An 18,474-nucleotide genomic window follows, 5' to 3' on the forward strand; every position below is an offset into this window, starting at 1 on the left:
CACAAGACAGACATTTTTCATGGGTATATATTTAAAAACAAAACTGGTATTGCCAGGTCTTCAGAGCCAACAGTAAGGAGTCAAAACATTAGAGCAGGTCAAAAATTTTCTGATGGAATATTTTTCCACTGGAAAATGCCAATTCCTCAAAATCTAATCAATTTCCTACACAATGGAAAAATCTGGCCTCTGCCCAGCTCTACCAACCATAAATGAAATGCGGCTGAGATAGGAAATTCAGTAGTCTAGCTGAGAAGACTGTTCTCCTTGAATGCATTCTCACTGTGGGTCTAAACCACACTAGTATTTTAAATATATTAGACAGATTTTGAAACTTCCCGATTCATCCATCAAATTAATATGCACTCCACTAATCATAGAACTGGAAAGGACCTCGAGAGGTCATCTAGTCCAGTCCCCTGCACTCGTGGCAGGACTAAGTATTATCATTCCAGACCATCCTTGACAGGCGTTTGTCTAACCTGGTCTTACAAATTTCCAATGATGGAGAGTCCACAACCTCCCTAGGTAATTTATTTCTGTGCTTAACCACCCTCACAGTTAGGAATTTTTTCCTAATGTCCAACCTAAACCTCCCCTGCTGCAATTTAAGCCCATTGCTTCTTGTCCTGTCCTCAGAGGTTAAGAACAATAATTTTTCTCCCTCCTCCTCATCACAACCTTTTATCTATTTGAGGGTGTGTACTTGTGGCATACTAATGAAAGATGAGTGCCTTTAAACACTAAGCAGTAAATAAAATCTATTACTCCTCTTAAATGATGACATTTGAATGTTTGACGGTAAAGCACTTCCCCACTTCCCATGCCACTAATTAAAACAAAAACAAAAACATTAATCATTCCTGATTTTAGTCAAGACCATTTTCCTGGAGTTTTGAAGTGTGTGCACATGTAAAGTTTAAGTTCTATGTAAAACAAACCCCAAAGGCAAGATCTAGTGACTAGTGATGTTTTTATAGTCCATGTGGAAGGCCAAAGTCGGATTCTTAGTTGTCAGAGTAACAGCCGTGTTAGTCTGTATTCGCAAAAAGAAAAGGAGTACTTGTGGCACCTTAGAGACTAACCAATTTATTTGAGCATAAGCTTTCGTGAGCTACGGCTACAGATGCATCCGATGAAGTGAGCTGTAGCTCACGAAAGCTTATGCTCAAATAAATTGGTTAGTCTCTAGGGAGCCACAAGTACTCCTTTTCTTTATTCTTAGTTGTGTTCTTTCATGTCTTGGCCAACCAAGGGCCAGGGTAATGTCTTCAGTAGGGGTGTCTGGAAAACAAGAATTCCATTTCATGAAAAAGGTTTCAAAATCTGTCTTTTTTCTGGTCTGAATCAGAGAGAGCAGGGACCTGAATCTGGATCTCCCACATCTCAGCTGAGTGCCCTAATAACGGAGCTATAGGGTAATTCCTACATTGCAATGTCAGCCCAGGATTAGTAGAACTCAAGTTACAGCACCCTGTGTTTGTTAACCTAAGGCTTTAGCATCTACACACATTTGTTACTGAAGTTTAGGAATTGCTGAACCCTAGGTCCCAACCTGGGTTCCAGCATCTAGGCTGCATTATGTGAGTCTAAGGGCTTGTCTACACTTACCGGGGGATCAACGCATGGTGATCAATGCATCGACAGTCGATTTAGTGGATCTAGTGAAGACCTGCTAAATCAACCGCAGACCACTCTCCCATCGACTCCCTGGTAAGTGTAGACCGGACTCTCGACCGAACAAGAAGTGCAAGGGGAGTCGACGGGAGAATGTCTCCTACCGACATAGCATAGTGTGGACCCCACAGTAAGTAAATTTAAGTATGTCCAAGTAAATTTAAGTAAGTAAAATTAAGTAAAGCTAATGTGCTCAATGCTTTTTTTGCCTCTGTCTTCACTAACAAGGACAGCTCCCAGACTGCTGCGCTGGGCATCACAACATGGGGAATAGATGGCCAGCCCTCTGTGAAGAAAGAGGTGGTTAGGGACTATTTAGAAAAGATGGACATGCACAAGTCCATGGGGCTGGACGAGTTGCATCCGAGAGAGCTAAAGGAATTGGCGGCTGTGATTGCAGAGCCATTGGCCATTATCTTTGAAAACTCGTGGCGAACGGGGGAAGTCCCAGATGACTGGAAAAAGGTTAATGTAGTGCCAATCTTTAAAAAAGGGAAGGAGGAGGATCCTGGGAACTACAGGCCAGTCAGCCTCACCTCAGTCCCTGGAAAAATCATGGAGCAGGTCCTCAAGGAATCAATCCTGAAGCACTTACATGAGAGGAAAGTGATCAGGAACAGTCAGCATGGATTCACCAAGGGAAGGTCATGCCTGACTAATCTAATCGCCTTCTATGATGAGATTACTGGTTCTGTGGATGAAGGGAAAGCAGTGGATGTATTGTTTCTTGACTTTAGCAAAGCTTTTGACACGGTCTCCCACAGTATTCTTGTCAGCAAGTTAAAGAAGTACGGGCTGGATGAATGCACTATAAGGTGGGTAGAAAGTTGGCTAGACTGTCGGGCTCAACAGGTAGCGATCAATGGCTCCATGTCTAGTGGGCAGCCGGTGTCAAGTGGAGTGCCCCAGGGGTCGGTCCTGGGGCCGGTTTTGTTCAATATCTTCATAAATGATCTGGAGGATGGTGTGGATTGCACTCTCAGCAAATTTGCGGATGATACTAAACTGGGAGGAGTGGTAGATACGCTGGAGGGGAGGGATAGGATACAGAGGGACCTAGACAAATTGGAGGATTGGGTCAAAAGAAATCTGATGAGGTTCAATAAGGATAAGTGCAGGGTCCTGCACTTAGGACGGAAGAACCCAATGCACAGCTACAGACTAGGGACCGAATGGCTAGGCAGCAGTTCTGCAGAAAAGGACCTAGGGGTGACAGTGGACAAGAAGCTGGATATGAGTCAACAGTGTGCCCTTGTTGCCAAGAAGGCCAATGGCATTTTGGGATGTATAAATAGGGGCATAGCGAGCAGATAGAGGGACGTGATCGTTCCCCTCTATTCGACGTTGGTGAGGCCTCATCTGGAGTACTGTGTCCAGTTTTGGGCCCCACACTACAAGAAGGATATGGATAAATTGGAGAGAGTCCAGCGAAGGGCAACAAAAATGATTAGGGGTCTGGAACACATGACTTATGAGGAGAGGCTGAGGGAACTGGGATTGTTTAATCTGCAGAAGAGAAGAACGAGGGGGGATTTGATAGCTGCTTTCAACTACCTGAGAGGTGGTTCCAGAGAGGATGGTTCTAGACTATTCTCAGTGGTAGAAGAGGACAGGACAAGGAGTAATGGTCTCAAGTTGCAGTGGGGGAGGTTTAGGTTGGATATTAGGAAAAACTTTTTCACTAGGAGGGTGGTGAAACACTGGAATGCGTTACCTAGGGAGGTGGTAGAATCTCCTTCCTTAGAAGTTTTTAAGGTCAGGCTTGACAAAGCCCTGGCTGGGATGATTTAATTGGGGATTGGTCCTGCTTTGAGCAGGGGGTTGGACTAGATGACCTCCTGAGGTCCCTTCCAACCCTGATATTCTATGATTCTATGTCGACTTCAGCTACTTTATTCATGTAGCTGAAATTGTGTAACTTGGATCAATCTCCCCCTGTAGTGTAGACAAGGCCTGAGTCCAACCAACTATAATTCAGACTTTCTAGCACTCTCTCAAAATGTGGCTGCTCTAGTCCTTTGTTGGTGGTGCAGTGTGGGAAAACTTGACTGTCCACCAAACTTGACTAACCAGAAGACAAAGAAAGTCAGCCTGTGGGATTGTGGATTACTTTTGGCAGACCGCCAGAACATGAGTCCTGTAAGGCTGCATCTACACTGCAAAGCAACAGGGCTTGACCCTGGATCTTTCCTTGACAGCTGTGAAATAGGTCTTGGAGAGTTGAGGGATTAAGTAGTATGGAAACCCGGCCCAGCAGCCCTCCTTGGGTTTTTAAAAGAAACAAGTCCCCAATTTAAAATTATCTTCTAAAACCAGGAAATTGATGTGCTTATTGAAACCATGGTATCAACATTATGCTCGCCGTGGATGAATTTGTCTCCACATTCATGCATGTAAAGAATTACTTCATCAACCACTAGGACAGCCCCTCACTATAACTCAGAGATTCACTGTCACCTAAGTGAATACATTCTTCTCAACCTCCACCCCTTGTGTAATCACTCTACATGACTCAACAACAGCTGGAAGAAAACAGCATGGGAGACACGAAATGTAATGCGAAACAGTAGTATTTTCATTCATCACATTCAATTAACGTATGAGAATTAATTAAATAACTGGGCATACTGATAGAGATACATGAAAGTTCACCTATACTCTGTGCTGTGTAGATCTTAGTGCAAACAATAATGTATTTTTTAATTTATTTCCTTGTATTTTTTTTTAAACGAAGTGCTCTGAAGCATTTGATTTTCTCTCCACCCTAAGAAACACTGCAAACAATAAAAGTGAGTGACAGATTCTGTTGCTGAAAGTGACACGCCAACTAAACCTTTCTTTCAAGTGATGATTGTAACATTTAGATTGTGGATTATTGGCTGATAATGTATTTACATACCACAGTTTACCTTTGCCTATCTGTCAAATATCTAGTTGAAACAACCCAAGTGAATCATTCTATACTTTCTTTGGTATCTTGTATGACAAACATCAAAAGGATAATTAATATAGAGATTACATGCTTGTTAAAATACCCAAGTAAATTAAATAGAAGTACACATATTTCTGCAAGAAACATAATCCCCTTGATATAGCAGGAGTAACAGACCTGTAAAAGAAACGTTTGGGAGAGCATGATACAGTCAGGAAGTACTTTTCATAACATACAGACTGTGGCAGTCAATAAAAGAGAAAGCGCCTAGAGACTTAATCACCACTGGGATTATAAAGCAAAGAGATGGGGAAAATGGAGGATCTAAAACAACTGTTGGTTCCCATGCAAAGGCACATCAGGACTTCATGTTGCAAAACGTAATCTCCCAGTTTGGTTAAATAGGTGCCAGAAGGCAAGTGCCTTCCTATGAAAATGGTTTCAAAGAACTCAAGTAGCAGATACGATGAAGATAGTTAGCAACTGTAGCAATTTTGGTTCATTTAGTCATTAAACTGGCTATAGCGGCACTGCCAACCTAAACTAGTGCATTCTATGTTTTGTCTAGAAATTAAAACAAGTGGTCATAACGCACACATTTTATTTCTAGGTGTAATAAAGTCATTACTTCATATTTCATAGCTGTCTCCAAATAATCTGGAAACATTAAGGTAAGAACAGGGAGTTAGCCTCACAAATTTGCCTCCTGAATTTAGGGTCACGGGAGGCAAATGTATGTCAGATGGAGTAGTTACTTAGTTTCAGAAATTCAGGTTAAAAATGACTTCTGCCATTTTGTAATACTGAGCTTTTAATGTAAATATTCCATTTTTGAATCTTGCTTCACAGTATCAATCAATTTGGAAAGGTTTTGGTGTACAGCAGAGAGAATGCGCTAACAAATCATACAGCAGAAGAAGGTAAGAGGGGAGACAATTCCTTCTTAGGAGGGAAACTTAATATTTTAGTGTCCCCTGCCCTGTTTTATTCACTACAGTTTGTAGTTTTTTCCCTAAAAATTATTTTCCCCTACTGATTGTTCATTTCACAGACATTACTGCCCTCTTTCTCCTAAAGCTTTCAACGAGGTCTGATCCATCTGGCAGATTGTATTGTAACCAGCAATGGCAGAAAAACAGAAAAACATTTTGGAGTTAGCTCACTGTAGTCAAAGAGCCAGCAGGGGGAGCACAAGACACTGTTTTTCTGTAGGCGAGGAATTTAATGGCTACTGCTCTTAGAAAGTAAATGGCATTACTCGGTGACTGATAGACTGATTCCAAAGGACTCTCCACATCAGATAATTATAAAATAGATTAAAATGTGGTTGTATAGTACCAGACACTGTCCCTGTATATTTTGCATATTTAAAAAAATTAAACGAAAAAATCAGTACAACACACTTAAGTAATATAATTATTACTAGCCCTGATTTAACATGTCACTTGGGATATTTATATATTCCCAAAGTATCCAGAGTCCTTGAAAACGTACACCTTAAAGAATGTTAAAGACAAGAAACTTATTTCTTCACCAAAACCCCTTGGCTATATCATGTTTATCACATTAAATTATATAAGGCGATACAGACACCCATGTTTTTGAATCCATATTTCAGAAGAATATGTTAGAGTAAGCCAAGTGTGATGGTTCTGTATTACCAATTAGTCCCTTCTGATTTTGGACAAGTGAACATTTAGCCAACAATATCAATTTTTCTTCTTTTCTTTGCACTCACAGGGTACTGCCCGTGAGCTGTACAATTCTTCCTTGAATAAACCTAACTAGGAGTACTGTATAACAGTCTGAAGTCAGTGAGTGGGAAGCTAACATTCTTGGACTTCTTGGTTTAAATATTTACAGTTAAGACCCATTGTCAATTTCAATAGTACCCTACATCTGTAAATCTAAACTGAAACCTGAAAACCCTACCCATGAAATATAGACTAAAAGAGCCATTCAATAATCTTTAACTGCAACTTTAGAGAGTGCTGTAAAAAGTTACATTTGCTTACTTGTACACTCTATTCACACCAATAAGGAAGCTACACTGAAGTTGATGACGTAACTCTAATTTACACCAGTTGCGGGTCTTGCCCTAAGTAAATATTACTCCTCAACAAGTTGGGGCTTAAAAAATTCCCAAAAGAAGTGGATTTCAATTTACAGCATGTTACCATAGAAGAATACACAACATTTTAATAGTAACCGGGCTACGATTACATTACATGTCCATTCCTCCAAACACAAGCGATAAGCCTAAATAAGGCAACGCCTTGGAGCATATTTTTTCTGATATTTGTACCTGTTGCCATGAGCACAGAGTAATACTGCTGTCTATGTTGTATGTGAGGCTGGGAGGAGACAAGGCTGTTTCTGAGGGGAGATGGCTGAATAATCCTTCCCACTGGCAAGTAATGCAATGTACTGATACAATGACTCTTTCCACCATTAAACATTGCAGGGAACATCAGTTAAAACTGAGCAAAAAAGAAAGTGATTAATTAGAGGACTATCCCCATGGCTCTGGCATGCCACGCTCCTTAGTGAGGGTTTATAGTGATAATTTATTGATATTTTATCTCTCTGGATCTCTGACAAAGGAGAAAAGGAATAGCTAGGTACCTATAGCTAAAATTAAAACAATGATTTAAATCAGACACTATTACTGTTACATGCCCTAATTAAGTAATCAGATAACTCAGTCATTCCTTTACAACAGTTTCACAGATATGGAATGGAAACCTCCATTGCTGTATGACTCTATATCTAATCTTGCATCGCCTATTGTATCTAACCATTCCACTGCCATGTGGTTAGAAACTCACTGCTGGTAACTGTATCCGCAGGGGCAATAAGTAAGGTAGAGCTCCTGAAGCAACAAGTCAGTGAACATGGGCCTTTTCTATTGCAAAGACCCAATTACCTGTTCCATATCTACCAAAATGGCTAGATACATTTACAGCCGGATTGCAAAGATCAATACAATATAACATACAAGGCAGCATACATGAAGAGACAATTGTGCAGATGCACCTTCACATGCCAATGCACTTTTGAACAATCACCACATGTAAAGTTGTTTTAAAAGGCAAAGCATCAATTTTTGTGTACTGTGGACTGAACCTTGTATAAGAAATTGTAGCGGTTCAAAACTAGAAAGGCCCTGTTCATAGTATGGTCATAGTGGACTGGAAGATACCTTAAAAAATATTGACTTAACATCTTTGGGAGGAATCAAAAACCTGAATATATTTGCCAGCCAAATCAATTATTTTCTGTAGTAAGACACTGGACTTTCTTTAATTCCATGACTTTCTTTTAGAACAACCTCACAATTACCATTTGTCAAGTGCCTTCCTGCCCTTCCTTTTAACAAATTATTGAAAAGCATCCTGTACCGTGAAGCACTCAAGATGCAGATGTAACGCTGACAGACCCCAGTCATTGGCAGGCGTGATCTAACCAGGGGCCCCTAGAGCTTGGTGCATGAGCCTCTACTGCATGAGCTAAAAGGCAACTGGCTGTTAGCTAAGGCTGTAGAGCAGACTCATTTTATCTCTCTCTTTTTAAGTGGTCTCGGTGCCATTAGATGGGACAGAACACCACACCCAAGGAGGTGTGTGGGTTACACAGATACAGAAAAAAGAGGAAGGACAACCCAGTAGTTAGGACTCTAACCTAGGATTTGGGAAGACTGGATTCAATTCTCTACTTTGGCACTGACTCCCTGTATGACTGGAGCAAGTTAAATCTCTGAGCTACAGTTCCCATTCTGTAAAATGGAGATAATAGCACTTCCCTACCTTAGAGGGGTGTTGTAGGGTAATTACATTAAAGATAGTGAGGTGCTCAAATACTATGGTAATGAGGGCCATATAAACACAATAAATAGATAGACCACTTGCTTCTGTGTTTCCTTTTTAATTACAATCTATTTTGTATGTTACCAACATGTGCAATTAGCAATTTCATTTCTGTGTCAGGGACTCATTGGTTCAGTGCCTATTGATACACAGGTATGGGTGCTGGCATTTTACCTAGGGAACAGTACTGTACACATTTTCATTGTATGAAAGTGATAAGCAATTAATAGTATTCTTATGGCATACAAAATCAGGTGCCAATAAGGTCAAAGAGCGTGCTTTAAAACGGCATCAAGCAACAAAGGAAACCCAAACCCAAAACAATAAAATACTGAACAAAGAAAAGCAACCAGGATCGAGAGGATACTTATACATTGATTGCGTCATGAAGCAGGTGGATGTTTTTTGTTTGTTTGAAAAAAAATCCTAAAATGCAGTTTATTCCCAATTTACTTAAGTCATCTGAAGAAATTCTCTGCTACTTTGAACATGTTAATCTACATTTTTCAGATGGCTCATTGAAATAATCATGTTTCTAGTACAGGAGGAAAAGTATTACTTTTACTGTTTATTAGCTTCACTTATTCACATTGATGACATGGAGACAGATGACAGATCTCCGATTGTGAAACAGCAAGTAAAAGAATAAATATAATTCAAAAACCCCAAGGTCATCACATCACAAGATGCACTTCGCCCATTTATTTTGATGCATGTAAATTTGTTTTAATTATTTAAATTGTTACATTTAATAAATTTGTTTCAGTATTTGAAAGTATGCTAGTAAATGTTCTGTGGTATATTTTGCAACAGTGATGAGATAGAGTTCTTTCAAATATTGGGAAGAGAAAAAAGCAATACCGTTCTCTTTTAAGTGAAATATACAATGTAAATATCTTAACCATTGATTGTTCTCCCAACCATGTGAGTTCTGCACTACTTTTAAAGTAGCAAGTCAGTAAAATCACTTCAGTGAAGTACCTGTAACATTGCGTCTGCTAGGTTATTGTGCAACATCAAGGAATAAATTTTAGAAATTGATTTCCAGATTTGCACTACCACCTCAATTTCTCACATCAAAACAGGTCTCACCTTTGGCCCATGAGATGATTTCTTCTTCACTTCAGAAGAAGACAGGGAGTAGTTACTGGGAAGGTTGGGGAGATGAAGGCTCTGTCCCGAAGGGACTGATGTGCCATCTGACATTACCATGATCTGTTATGAGAGAGGGAAATTAATGTACTGGTCAAATATTATAAAATACTATGTAAGGAATTAGCAATCATTTTGGGAATGGAGATACTGCAAAATCTCCAATATAAAACGCAATCTTGTTTTCCTCTATAGGTGCTGGATTATTTTAAAAAATTCCCATCCTCCAGGCCAATATGGAAAAATCTGCACACACACAAAAAACCCCTTTAAAAACCTGAATAGTTTATTCTGCTAGAGTGAGTATTTTTCACACGTAAACCTAATGAAAAAGATCTGATGTCTCTTTTGATTTGGATTAAAACCCAATTTGTACCCCCAATTCCATGTCCTCTATAACATTCAACACTTTTGAAAGAAATCAGTTTATTCTACTTGAGGCAGAAAGGTCTGCACTTATTGCCATCCCAGTAAGCAATATAAAATGTGAATCAGTCTTTCAGGAGTCTTGACTATTGAATAAAGCACTATGATGGAAAATATATGGATGATGAAACTGATGCTGGTTAAATTTAGTACCTGAAAGAGTTAAGTGGCTTGGCTCTAAAATCCTTAAGGGAGAGAATCCATCTTCCTAGTCACTCAGGCAAGATGCATCCATGCTGACTACTGACATCTGGCCTGATCTTGGAGGGTATATATTATTGGGTAACATGTAATCTATTTGCTAAGCATTGTATGATAAATAGGTAAACCAACCAACCAAACATATGGCAGCATCTTAAGGTACTTTTGCAATGAAGCAACTATGGAGCTAACTGCATTGATGTATCAAAACTATTGGGACACTAATTGACGCAAATGAGGTGTTAAGGGTCAGAACTTTAACTATGGCTAGTTGGAATACTACACCCAGGCTGGGGCTGAAACCTTACAAATATGGTACTGAACATAGATGGGTGGAATGGGAAAAAAGCGTAGAAAAGATGTGGTTATCCATCCTGTCACTGGGACATGGAGGGGACTACATGGAACAACTGGGTGGAAAGCTCTCGTCTTGGGGTGATCTCCACTTACTTTTTCTTCCAGCTTTGCTTCTAAAGGTATCCACAAGGTTATAAGTATGCACAAGGTAACATTGTAAGTATTAACCCTGCAGGAAACCCCTTTACTTACCTTATTATTTTTATACTTATGTATACTGATTTTTTCTATAATTTCAATTACATTTGTCTGTATTAACTAAAGATCAAAGTTTGTGTGCTTCACCAATTTCATCTTCTTAATTAACTCTAAATAGCCACCTGAAAAGTGCCTGTTTTTTGTGACAAGTGCATGTTGCACCCCAATAAACAATTTCTTAATTGTAGTAACTTATCAGGCTACAAGTTCAAGAATGCAAGGATGACATAGAATTATAAGGACATTTCAGTTCTTTTGGAAGCAAAGCCCTAATCAGTCCTTTGAGGACGGTTTTTGTTTTCTGTGGTAAACTATCCCATGTAGGTACACCTGGGATACATCTTTGAGCCCTGAGTGCCCTTCTGCATTGCTGTTAGAATCCCCCAAATGGGTGGCATGGAGGAACTGAGTATGATGCAGGATCACAAAGCCACACAGATAATTCCTCATGTTTGATAGGTTTTTTTAAAATCTATCCAGATATCCTGATAGCCAATTACTTTATCCAGCTGACTACAAAGAAAGCACAATTATAGTTAATTTTGTCTTCTACCTGAATTTGTATCACACTCCCCACAGTGCTATAATCAGACCACCACCTGGCAAAACAGGAGCTCAGGTTTAGCCAAAGGACATCTAACAAAGTAACTCCCTGATACACTGGTTCAACATCCCAGGCTCCTAAACCAGGGCAATGCCAGAAGATGGTGCTCTCACAAAGCAACCACTCTCTTGAAGGTATATTCTGGGTGGTCAGGTGGGATCAATAAATAATTTAATTCAACTCAACTTAAATGGCTGACTTTTACGCTCTTCTGACAGACATTCTTTAACCAGAGCTCACCAAAGTTTGCAGCTGAACTCAGCTAGACAAAATTCAAGGAAGGAGGTTGGAGGTGCCATAAAAGGTGACTGGATGCAAGGATGAGAAGTCTCCATTAAATCTGTGTGCACCTATATCTCAGCGCTGTAGTACAGGCACAGAAAACACACTTTGCCTCTACGATACACCACCCAGTGGAGCTGGTCAGGTTTGCAAAGAGCATGGTTAATTCAAGTTCTCTCTTTTGAATCAGAGTCCACATTACAACATTATAAGCAAATATCCTTCTTTCTGGGGAATTTCATTTGTGCTAGCATCAGGTCATCTTCACGAGAGGACATGAGTAGGCATGAGCTCACTCACTATTACGGAGTTTGACTGTGTTCTACTCCTTGACACAGCTGGCTATTAGGGAATGAGGGTAGTGGGCACTAAGAACTGAAAGTGTACCCATCAGAGCTTGAAAATAAAAATATATATAAAAACAAAAAAACCCACACAGTGCCAAAGAACTCTATCATTGGAATGGAAGCCACCAGTTCTTCCCTAAAGGATAACAATTCTACTCAACCAAAATATAATGTACTGTGGTTTAGCCACTGCTCAAACCACCATCTCTTGACACTGATGTTTTATCCACTTATCTCCATTCTGAAAACTATTTAAAGGAAGTCGATGCAGAAGGTGATGCCCAGCATCTCCAGAGGCATTGGAACATAGTGGAGGTTCAGACAGAATGAGGAAATATCAACAGGAGAGAAGTTAGAAGTCAGTTGAGAATTGTTACGTGCAACAACTGCTTGCTTGATGCCCAGCTTGATGTGAAACAGTATTTTTTCTAAAAAAAGTTCACAATCAGTAACAGAAAAGGTAAAAAGCAAAAGAACAAGAATTAGGAATAGAATGCCATGTCTTACTCTGTGACCCCATATGATGCTTTTCATGCACTTTTTCTTAATACAATTAGTACTTTTGAAAATCCTATCCTGACAGCTGGCCTAGCTCTGTTCCCGTTGAAGTTAATGGTAAGACTCCATTACCCTTAGTGGGAGCAGAAATAGCCAATGCTGAGCATTTCTGAAAATGCCATGCTTAATGTTTGATTTGGTTGTAAAACACAAAGTTATGTTCAGAAAGGTAACTTGAAACATTCCAGTATTCCACATAGAAACTGAGCAAATCCAATATTGATTTCGCAAGTAAAATGTAGATTTTCCTAAATGTGAGCACCGTGAGGTCAATTTAATACCTATACTCCAAAGCATGTTATTTCATTATTAACCACCATGAACAGTGGCAGAATTCTGCTCAGTGGGTGGACAATGCGTGCAGTAGGCCAAATACAGCTCAAGCTTCTACTTAGGCTCTGTAAACCTGACAGTAGCAAAATAAAGTCTACAATGTACACTTCATTTCTTGGCTACTAAAATAAAAAACATTTCCCTATCTGCCCATTCAATTAATGTGAGAAGAGGAATTTTCTGATCCTCAGGCCACTTGTCCTCCTCAGACCCAGAGTTTAAAACAAAACAAAACAAAACAAAACCTCTACCATCATTTTCATCCTCCGAGTCCCCTTCTATAACATTGGTCTTGCTAGCTAAGACATAACTTTAAGAAAAAGTTTAGGCTGTGAACACTTTCTTTTGAAACTTAGCACATTTCCTTGAAGCTTAAATTAAGCAAGGAGACAGGGCTAGGGTTCAGCTGAAGGGCTACTTAAAATATGGTGCCCTTTACTTAGTGGGGAAAACCACTATGCTGAACATTTATGACCACTTCCTTTTGAAAACACCTTGAAATCCCATAGCCATTGAGGGTATGTCTTCACTGCTGAGTTAGCTCAGGCTGTAGCATGAATGTTGTCCCTGGCTCCCCAACATTCACACAGAACATCCTTTGTCCCAGGCTTGAGGGTACTTTAAGCCTGAACTAACATATATAGCTGAGGATATAGGCTTGATATAGGGTTTTGCCTCAACCTGGGCTGGCAATCTGCTTACTTCGCAGTGAGGATACAGACTAATCAAGGAGTGCTGACACTCCTTCACTGCCTTCCCCCCATTCCATCTGGGTCGTATTTCTTGCCCTCTACCTACTCCCCTCTTTTGCACTGGAACTCACCTACAAGTTTATATGGTGAAATCAGCCTTTAAACCCCATGCAGGCCTACTACATTTCTGCTGTGCTTTCACAGCATTCTCACACAGTCTGAGAAATCCTCTTTCCAATGTGCTGCCAGCTGCCCAGATGCTGACACCAAGGTTCTGATGAACCTCTGGTGTGAGATCACGAAGACCCATGATTTGGGGAGATGTAACCAAGATCAGCTGTTCTAAGAGGAAATCTCCAAGAATTTGACAGCAGAAGAAATTCAGTGGAAGGCCTCTCAATGCAGGGAGAAACATCAAAACTTTGAAGACTGCATATAAGAAGGTCCAGGATCACAACTCCACAACCAGCAAATTGCCTTAAACTTGCCTGTTCTACGAAGAGTTTGATGAGGTTCTCGGCACTGCTGACAGCACTCATCCCACTTTCCTGCTGAACGTGCTCCTGGATTAGGAAGAGGAGATAAAAGGAGCAGCTACAGCAGGAACCAGGGGCAGAGAACATAGAGTATATGCTGAGCCCCATGCAGTCAACTGCACTGGAGCACATGGAGAACTTTCTTGAGCCATACTCCCAGGATATCTTAAAGAAAGTCTTGGTTGGTATGCGTGCGCATGGGGGTAGACCAACCTCATTAATGATATTATGTGCCGTGGGTCGGGCTTTGCCTGCCAGGCTTCAGTTGAAGGTGGAAGAAGCTCCATTTGACCTGATCCCCCTTCCTTTCCTTTCCCCACTCCTCACCCATCAAACCAAGTGAAATCGAAGATGGACTCCAAGCAGGGGGGATAAAAATTAAAAACAAACATGATTTCCTGCAGTACCCGCTGCTGCATGCATGCAAAGCAGTCACTATTAGCATAAGCAGAGCAATGCCCACAAAGGCAGGAACGCAGGCAGCAAAAGCATATGTATTTTGCTGGGTTCTTTTTCTCACACGGACGCTATCATTAAAGCATTTTCAGAGGCAGGGTAGATATTAAGAACACTGCATGACCTGGAATGGTATTAACTCCAGATTGCTTGCAAAGTCTCTCAGTACTACAGAGTCAATGGAGGGCTATCACCAGTGGATGGGCAGGATGTGGAAAGGCCAGGGGGTAGACAAGTACACCTGTGATTCTAGAGCTGCCTCCTAGTTCAGCTCCTGTTTATATATGCCCAAATTTTAATCTGATCTAGGGGTATAATGCAGAAGAACTTGCCATAAATAAAAAGAAACTCAAAATGGTCAGTGAGGTTTCTCAGCAGAGAACACTTGCCATTACCATTTTTATAGATCACTAGACTCCTCCAGGAATTAACCTCCACATCAGCCACCAGATGATGAAAGATCTCCATGGCACAGAAGAGGCCTGGAATAGGTGTTCCCTCTTCCAATCTTTAATTTCCAGCAAGGTGACATCTTCTAATGCCACCACTGCCTGAACAATGTTAAGACCACAAGGTTCTTGGCCTGTTCCCCCTCCACACTCAACCCCCACAAATGCCAATTACAGGTTTTTGAGGTGTTCTGTTTTTTTTAAAATAACTATATAATCAGATCACGGCAGTATTAGTGCAGAGAAATGTAGAGAAATTGAGCCTACATCAAAATAAAACCGGCAATTGTTCCCACTGTTGTGATGCAGAAAATTAAAGGAGAAATGTTCTCTCCCCTCCCACTCCCCACTGGACAGAAAAATACTGTTGTGTGTTATTGCTTTATAGAGCCATCTAACCCAGCTGAGACAGGGCACCCACCCATTCTCCCACCCCCAGGATGCCACTGACTGTCAGTGACTGGTGCAAGACCCTCTGGGGAAAAAGGTGAGAGATGAGCTGCTAGAGGAGATACACAAGGTCTTTGCCAGCAGTTTGGACCAGCTCCTAGAGTAGGACCTCCTCCTGGTTACAGCTGAGAGGATGCTGGATAGGGAGAAGATGGAAGCAGATTATGTTGCCATGAAGGAACAGGAATGCAGCTGCAGCAGGAAGAACAGCGGCAACATAGGTAGATGGAGTGGCTGTTAGCCATGATGGCCAGCAGGCAGCAAAAAAATGCCAGCCTTGATACCAGTCCCTGTCCCAGTGACCTCTCCTCTCTGCTACCCTATCCTGCACTGAATGATGCCCAATTCTTGATGTGAAAATGAACCATTCAATGCAGTTCCTGGATAGAAGCATATGTGGGCAGATTACCAGTTCTGCCCCGTGCATCAACAAGAGAAGAAGAACAAGAATGCAGCACATGGGCATTTCCATTCTTCTATATGTGACATTAATTTTTAAAAAGAAATTGTTAATTTTATCTTGTCTATTTACACTGGGGCACTTGGGCTACCCATGCTGCTAACTGCTAATAAATGATTTCTGCAGCTAAAGGCCTTGATATACGAGTGCTTAGCAAACAATATAGAGATGGTAATTTAAAAGCAAAGCTTTTAATGAAGTTTCAGATTAATGCCACATACAATTGATTGTAAAACTGGTGAAACAGTGCATCAGTGCTCTACTCACCTCACTATTATGATCATTCTTCCTGCAAAGCAAAGATGTGTCTTGTGGGCCCATCCCTTAAATACCTTGCCATCCTGGATCCAAGCCCCAGTTAACAGAGATGCACTTCTCTTCTGGGTCCATAAACAAGCACAATCAACGCACTCCCTGGTGAATATTCTCCCCCTCCTCCTTACAATTATGTTGTGCAGTGCACAGCACGCCCACAGTGAAAGGCATTATATACACTGGCATCTTAACAATTTTGCAGGCAGCACCATCTTGTCCTCAGTCACCAAATGCAGTCTACCATCATCCTGCAACTGCTCAGTATTTAATTATCTTTCTTCTTCCATGTCCTCTCACACCAGGGTGGAGCTCATAAGCCAAACCAACGGAGGACAGGCTGGGTCTTCCAAAAACCAACTTCATTGGTCCCAGACACCCCACTGATATCCACATTACTGAGTGGGAATAAAGTCCCAGCTTATCCCAGTTTGAAACCAACTGATCTCCAAAATATGCTGGCATCACGTATCTTGCCCATGAATCCCACATTAGTGTTTATGAACCAGTTTCTGTGGTTGACCAAGGGCTGCATAATGAGTGAGTAGTATCCATTCCAGTTTACATATTCACGTGCACCATTGGGGAAGTAGGAGCAGACTACAGGCACAAGTGCCATTGATGGCTCCAATATAGTTCAGGAAGTCCATTCTCTCAAAGACCAAAATTATGTCAGGGACACTAAGTCTTCACTACCCATAGGCAAACCACTGCAATAAATTACCTTGCAAACCTCTATCACCACAGTACTGACAGTTGATTAGAGAACTCGAAACCGACTAACCACTGATCTGTAGCAATATGGAGTAGCCAGCTTCCAGATAGTAATAGCAACCTGCTTCTGGACTAGTCGGGTCTCTCACCTGCATGTCCTGGTGTTGATAGGCCAGGGCAAGCTCCTCACACAGCTCCACAAAGGTCACTTTCCTCATGCCGAAGTTCTAGGCCCACTGCTGCTCATCCCAGGACTGCATGATGATGTAGCCCCACCATGCTTTGCTTGTGGTCCCGCTCTAGAACTGCTGGTCAACACAGGGGGATTTCATAGCTATTATCGCCATCAGCTGTCTCTAACTGCTCCACGTATGCATGTAGCCTGCGTGATCTCCTTAGCAAGGCATGCCATCACCTTTTCAAGATGACAAGGGACTGCAGAAGTGCCCTCCGTCATATTTCATGTCCTGCACCTGCCTTCTTTTTCCTTTGCTTGAAATGTGACTTGCATTAACAGCTGGAACAGTTCATCATCCAGAGTAGGATCCATGCTTTGCCACCGATGGTTAAATTTACTGAGCTGGTGAGTTAAGAGCAGTTCTGCACAGAGGCTCAAGGAGGACAGACAAGTTCTCCCATAATACAATGAGAATGAATTCATAGAGCAGTGCAGCTTAGTGTAGTGCTAAGAACCATGTGATAGCCCATTGAAAGACCAGCTCAGCACTCTGGTTAAAGTACATTAGTGTGGACGCAGCTACATGGGTCTAGCATGGGTAGGAGTTTGCAGTGGTGAAGCTCCACCCCAGCTAGCCAAACCTGGGTAATCCCTGAAGTGAAAACATACCCTACGTTTTTCCTTTCATTTTTTTTGTTTATGGATCGGGTGCTGGCTTTGCAGCACAATGAGAATGCATTGCTTCTGAAGTGAAGGAACCAAAACCCCATCGGTGCCTCAAATTTCAAAAGAGACAGCACTGATATTTAACTTGGTTTATTTTGAAATACCCTAAAAAGTTAAACTCTAAAGGTGGGATTTTGAAAAGCACTCAGTGTTGGCCTAACTTTTCTCCCACCAAAGTCAATGAAAGCAAAGTTGAACAAGGATCAACCCTTTTAAAACTCCACCCTAGACCCAATAAGCTCATATTTTCAACAGTTAAGATAACTTAAGGTCAGAAGTACTGAGACAAACTTGATATGAACTAAAATGAACAAGAAAAAAAAATGTGCCCCAACATTCAACCACCATTCCTGTAAAGGGAAATTAAAGCTCTCGGATCTTCTAAGCTATGAGTTGGACGCTAAAGCAAATGCTAATCATATAGTTTAAATAAACTCAATTCAATGACTTAAATCATGCAGAGCAAAAGATTAAAGATAATCCTTTGGCTAAAGGAACACTATACCTGACGTTGGTCCTGGAGAGGCTCCAGCTTCCCCAACTAGTACATGAGAATCACAAGGGAAAA

At 41.1% G+C, this 18,474-nt stretch overlaps 1 protein-coding gene across 1 annotated transcript in view; it reads right to left on the reverse strand.

The window, feature by feature from the left end:
* The window catches only part of MLLT3 (MLLT3 super elongation complex subunit), a 220,951-nt gene that overhangs the window by 61,479 nt on the left and 140,998 nt on the right, over positions 1 to 18,474 (reverse strand). The window contains exons 5-6 of the mRNA XM_077816451.1: positions 14,114 to 14,188; positions 9,568 to 9,690 (exon numbers count right to left, since the gene is read on the reverse strand). Of these exons, the coding sequence (XP_077672577.1) occupies positions 9,568 to 9,690; positions 14,114 to 14,188 (198 nt within the window). The remainder of the gene's footprint in view (positions 1 to 9,567; positions 9,691 to 14,113; positions 14,189 to 18,474) is intronic.

Source organism: Eretmochelys imbricata, chromosome 5 (genome assembly GCF_965152235.1).
Source record: "Eretmochelys imbricata isolate rEreImb1 chromosome 5, rEreImb1.hap1, whole genome shotgun sequence".
NCBI classification, from domain to species: domain Eukaryota; kingdom Metazoa; phylum Chordata; order Testudines; family Cheloniidae; genus Eretmochelys; species Eretmochelys imbricata.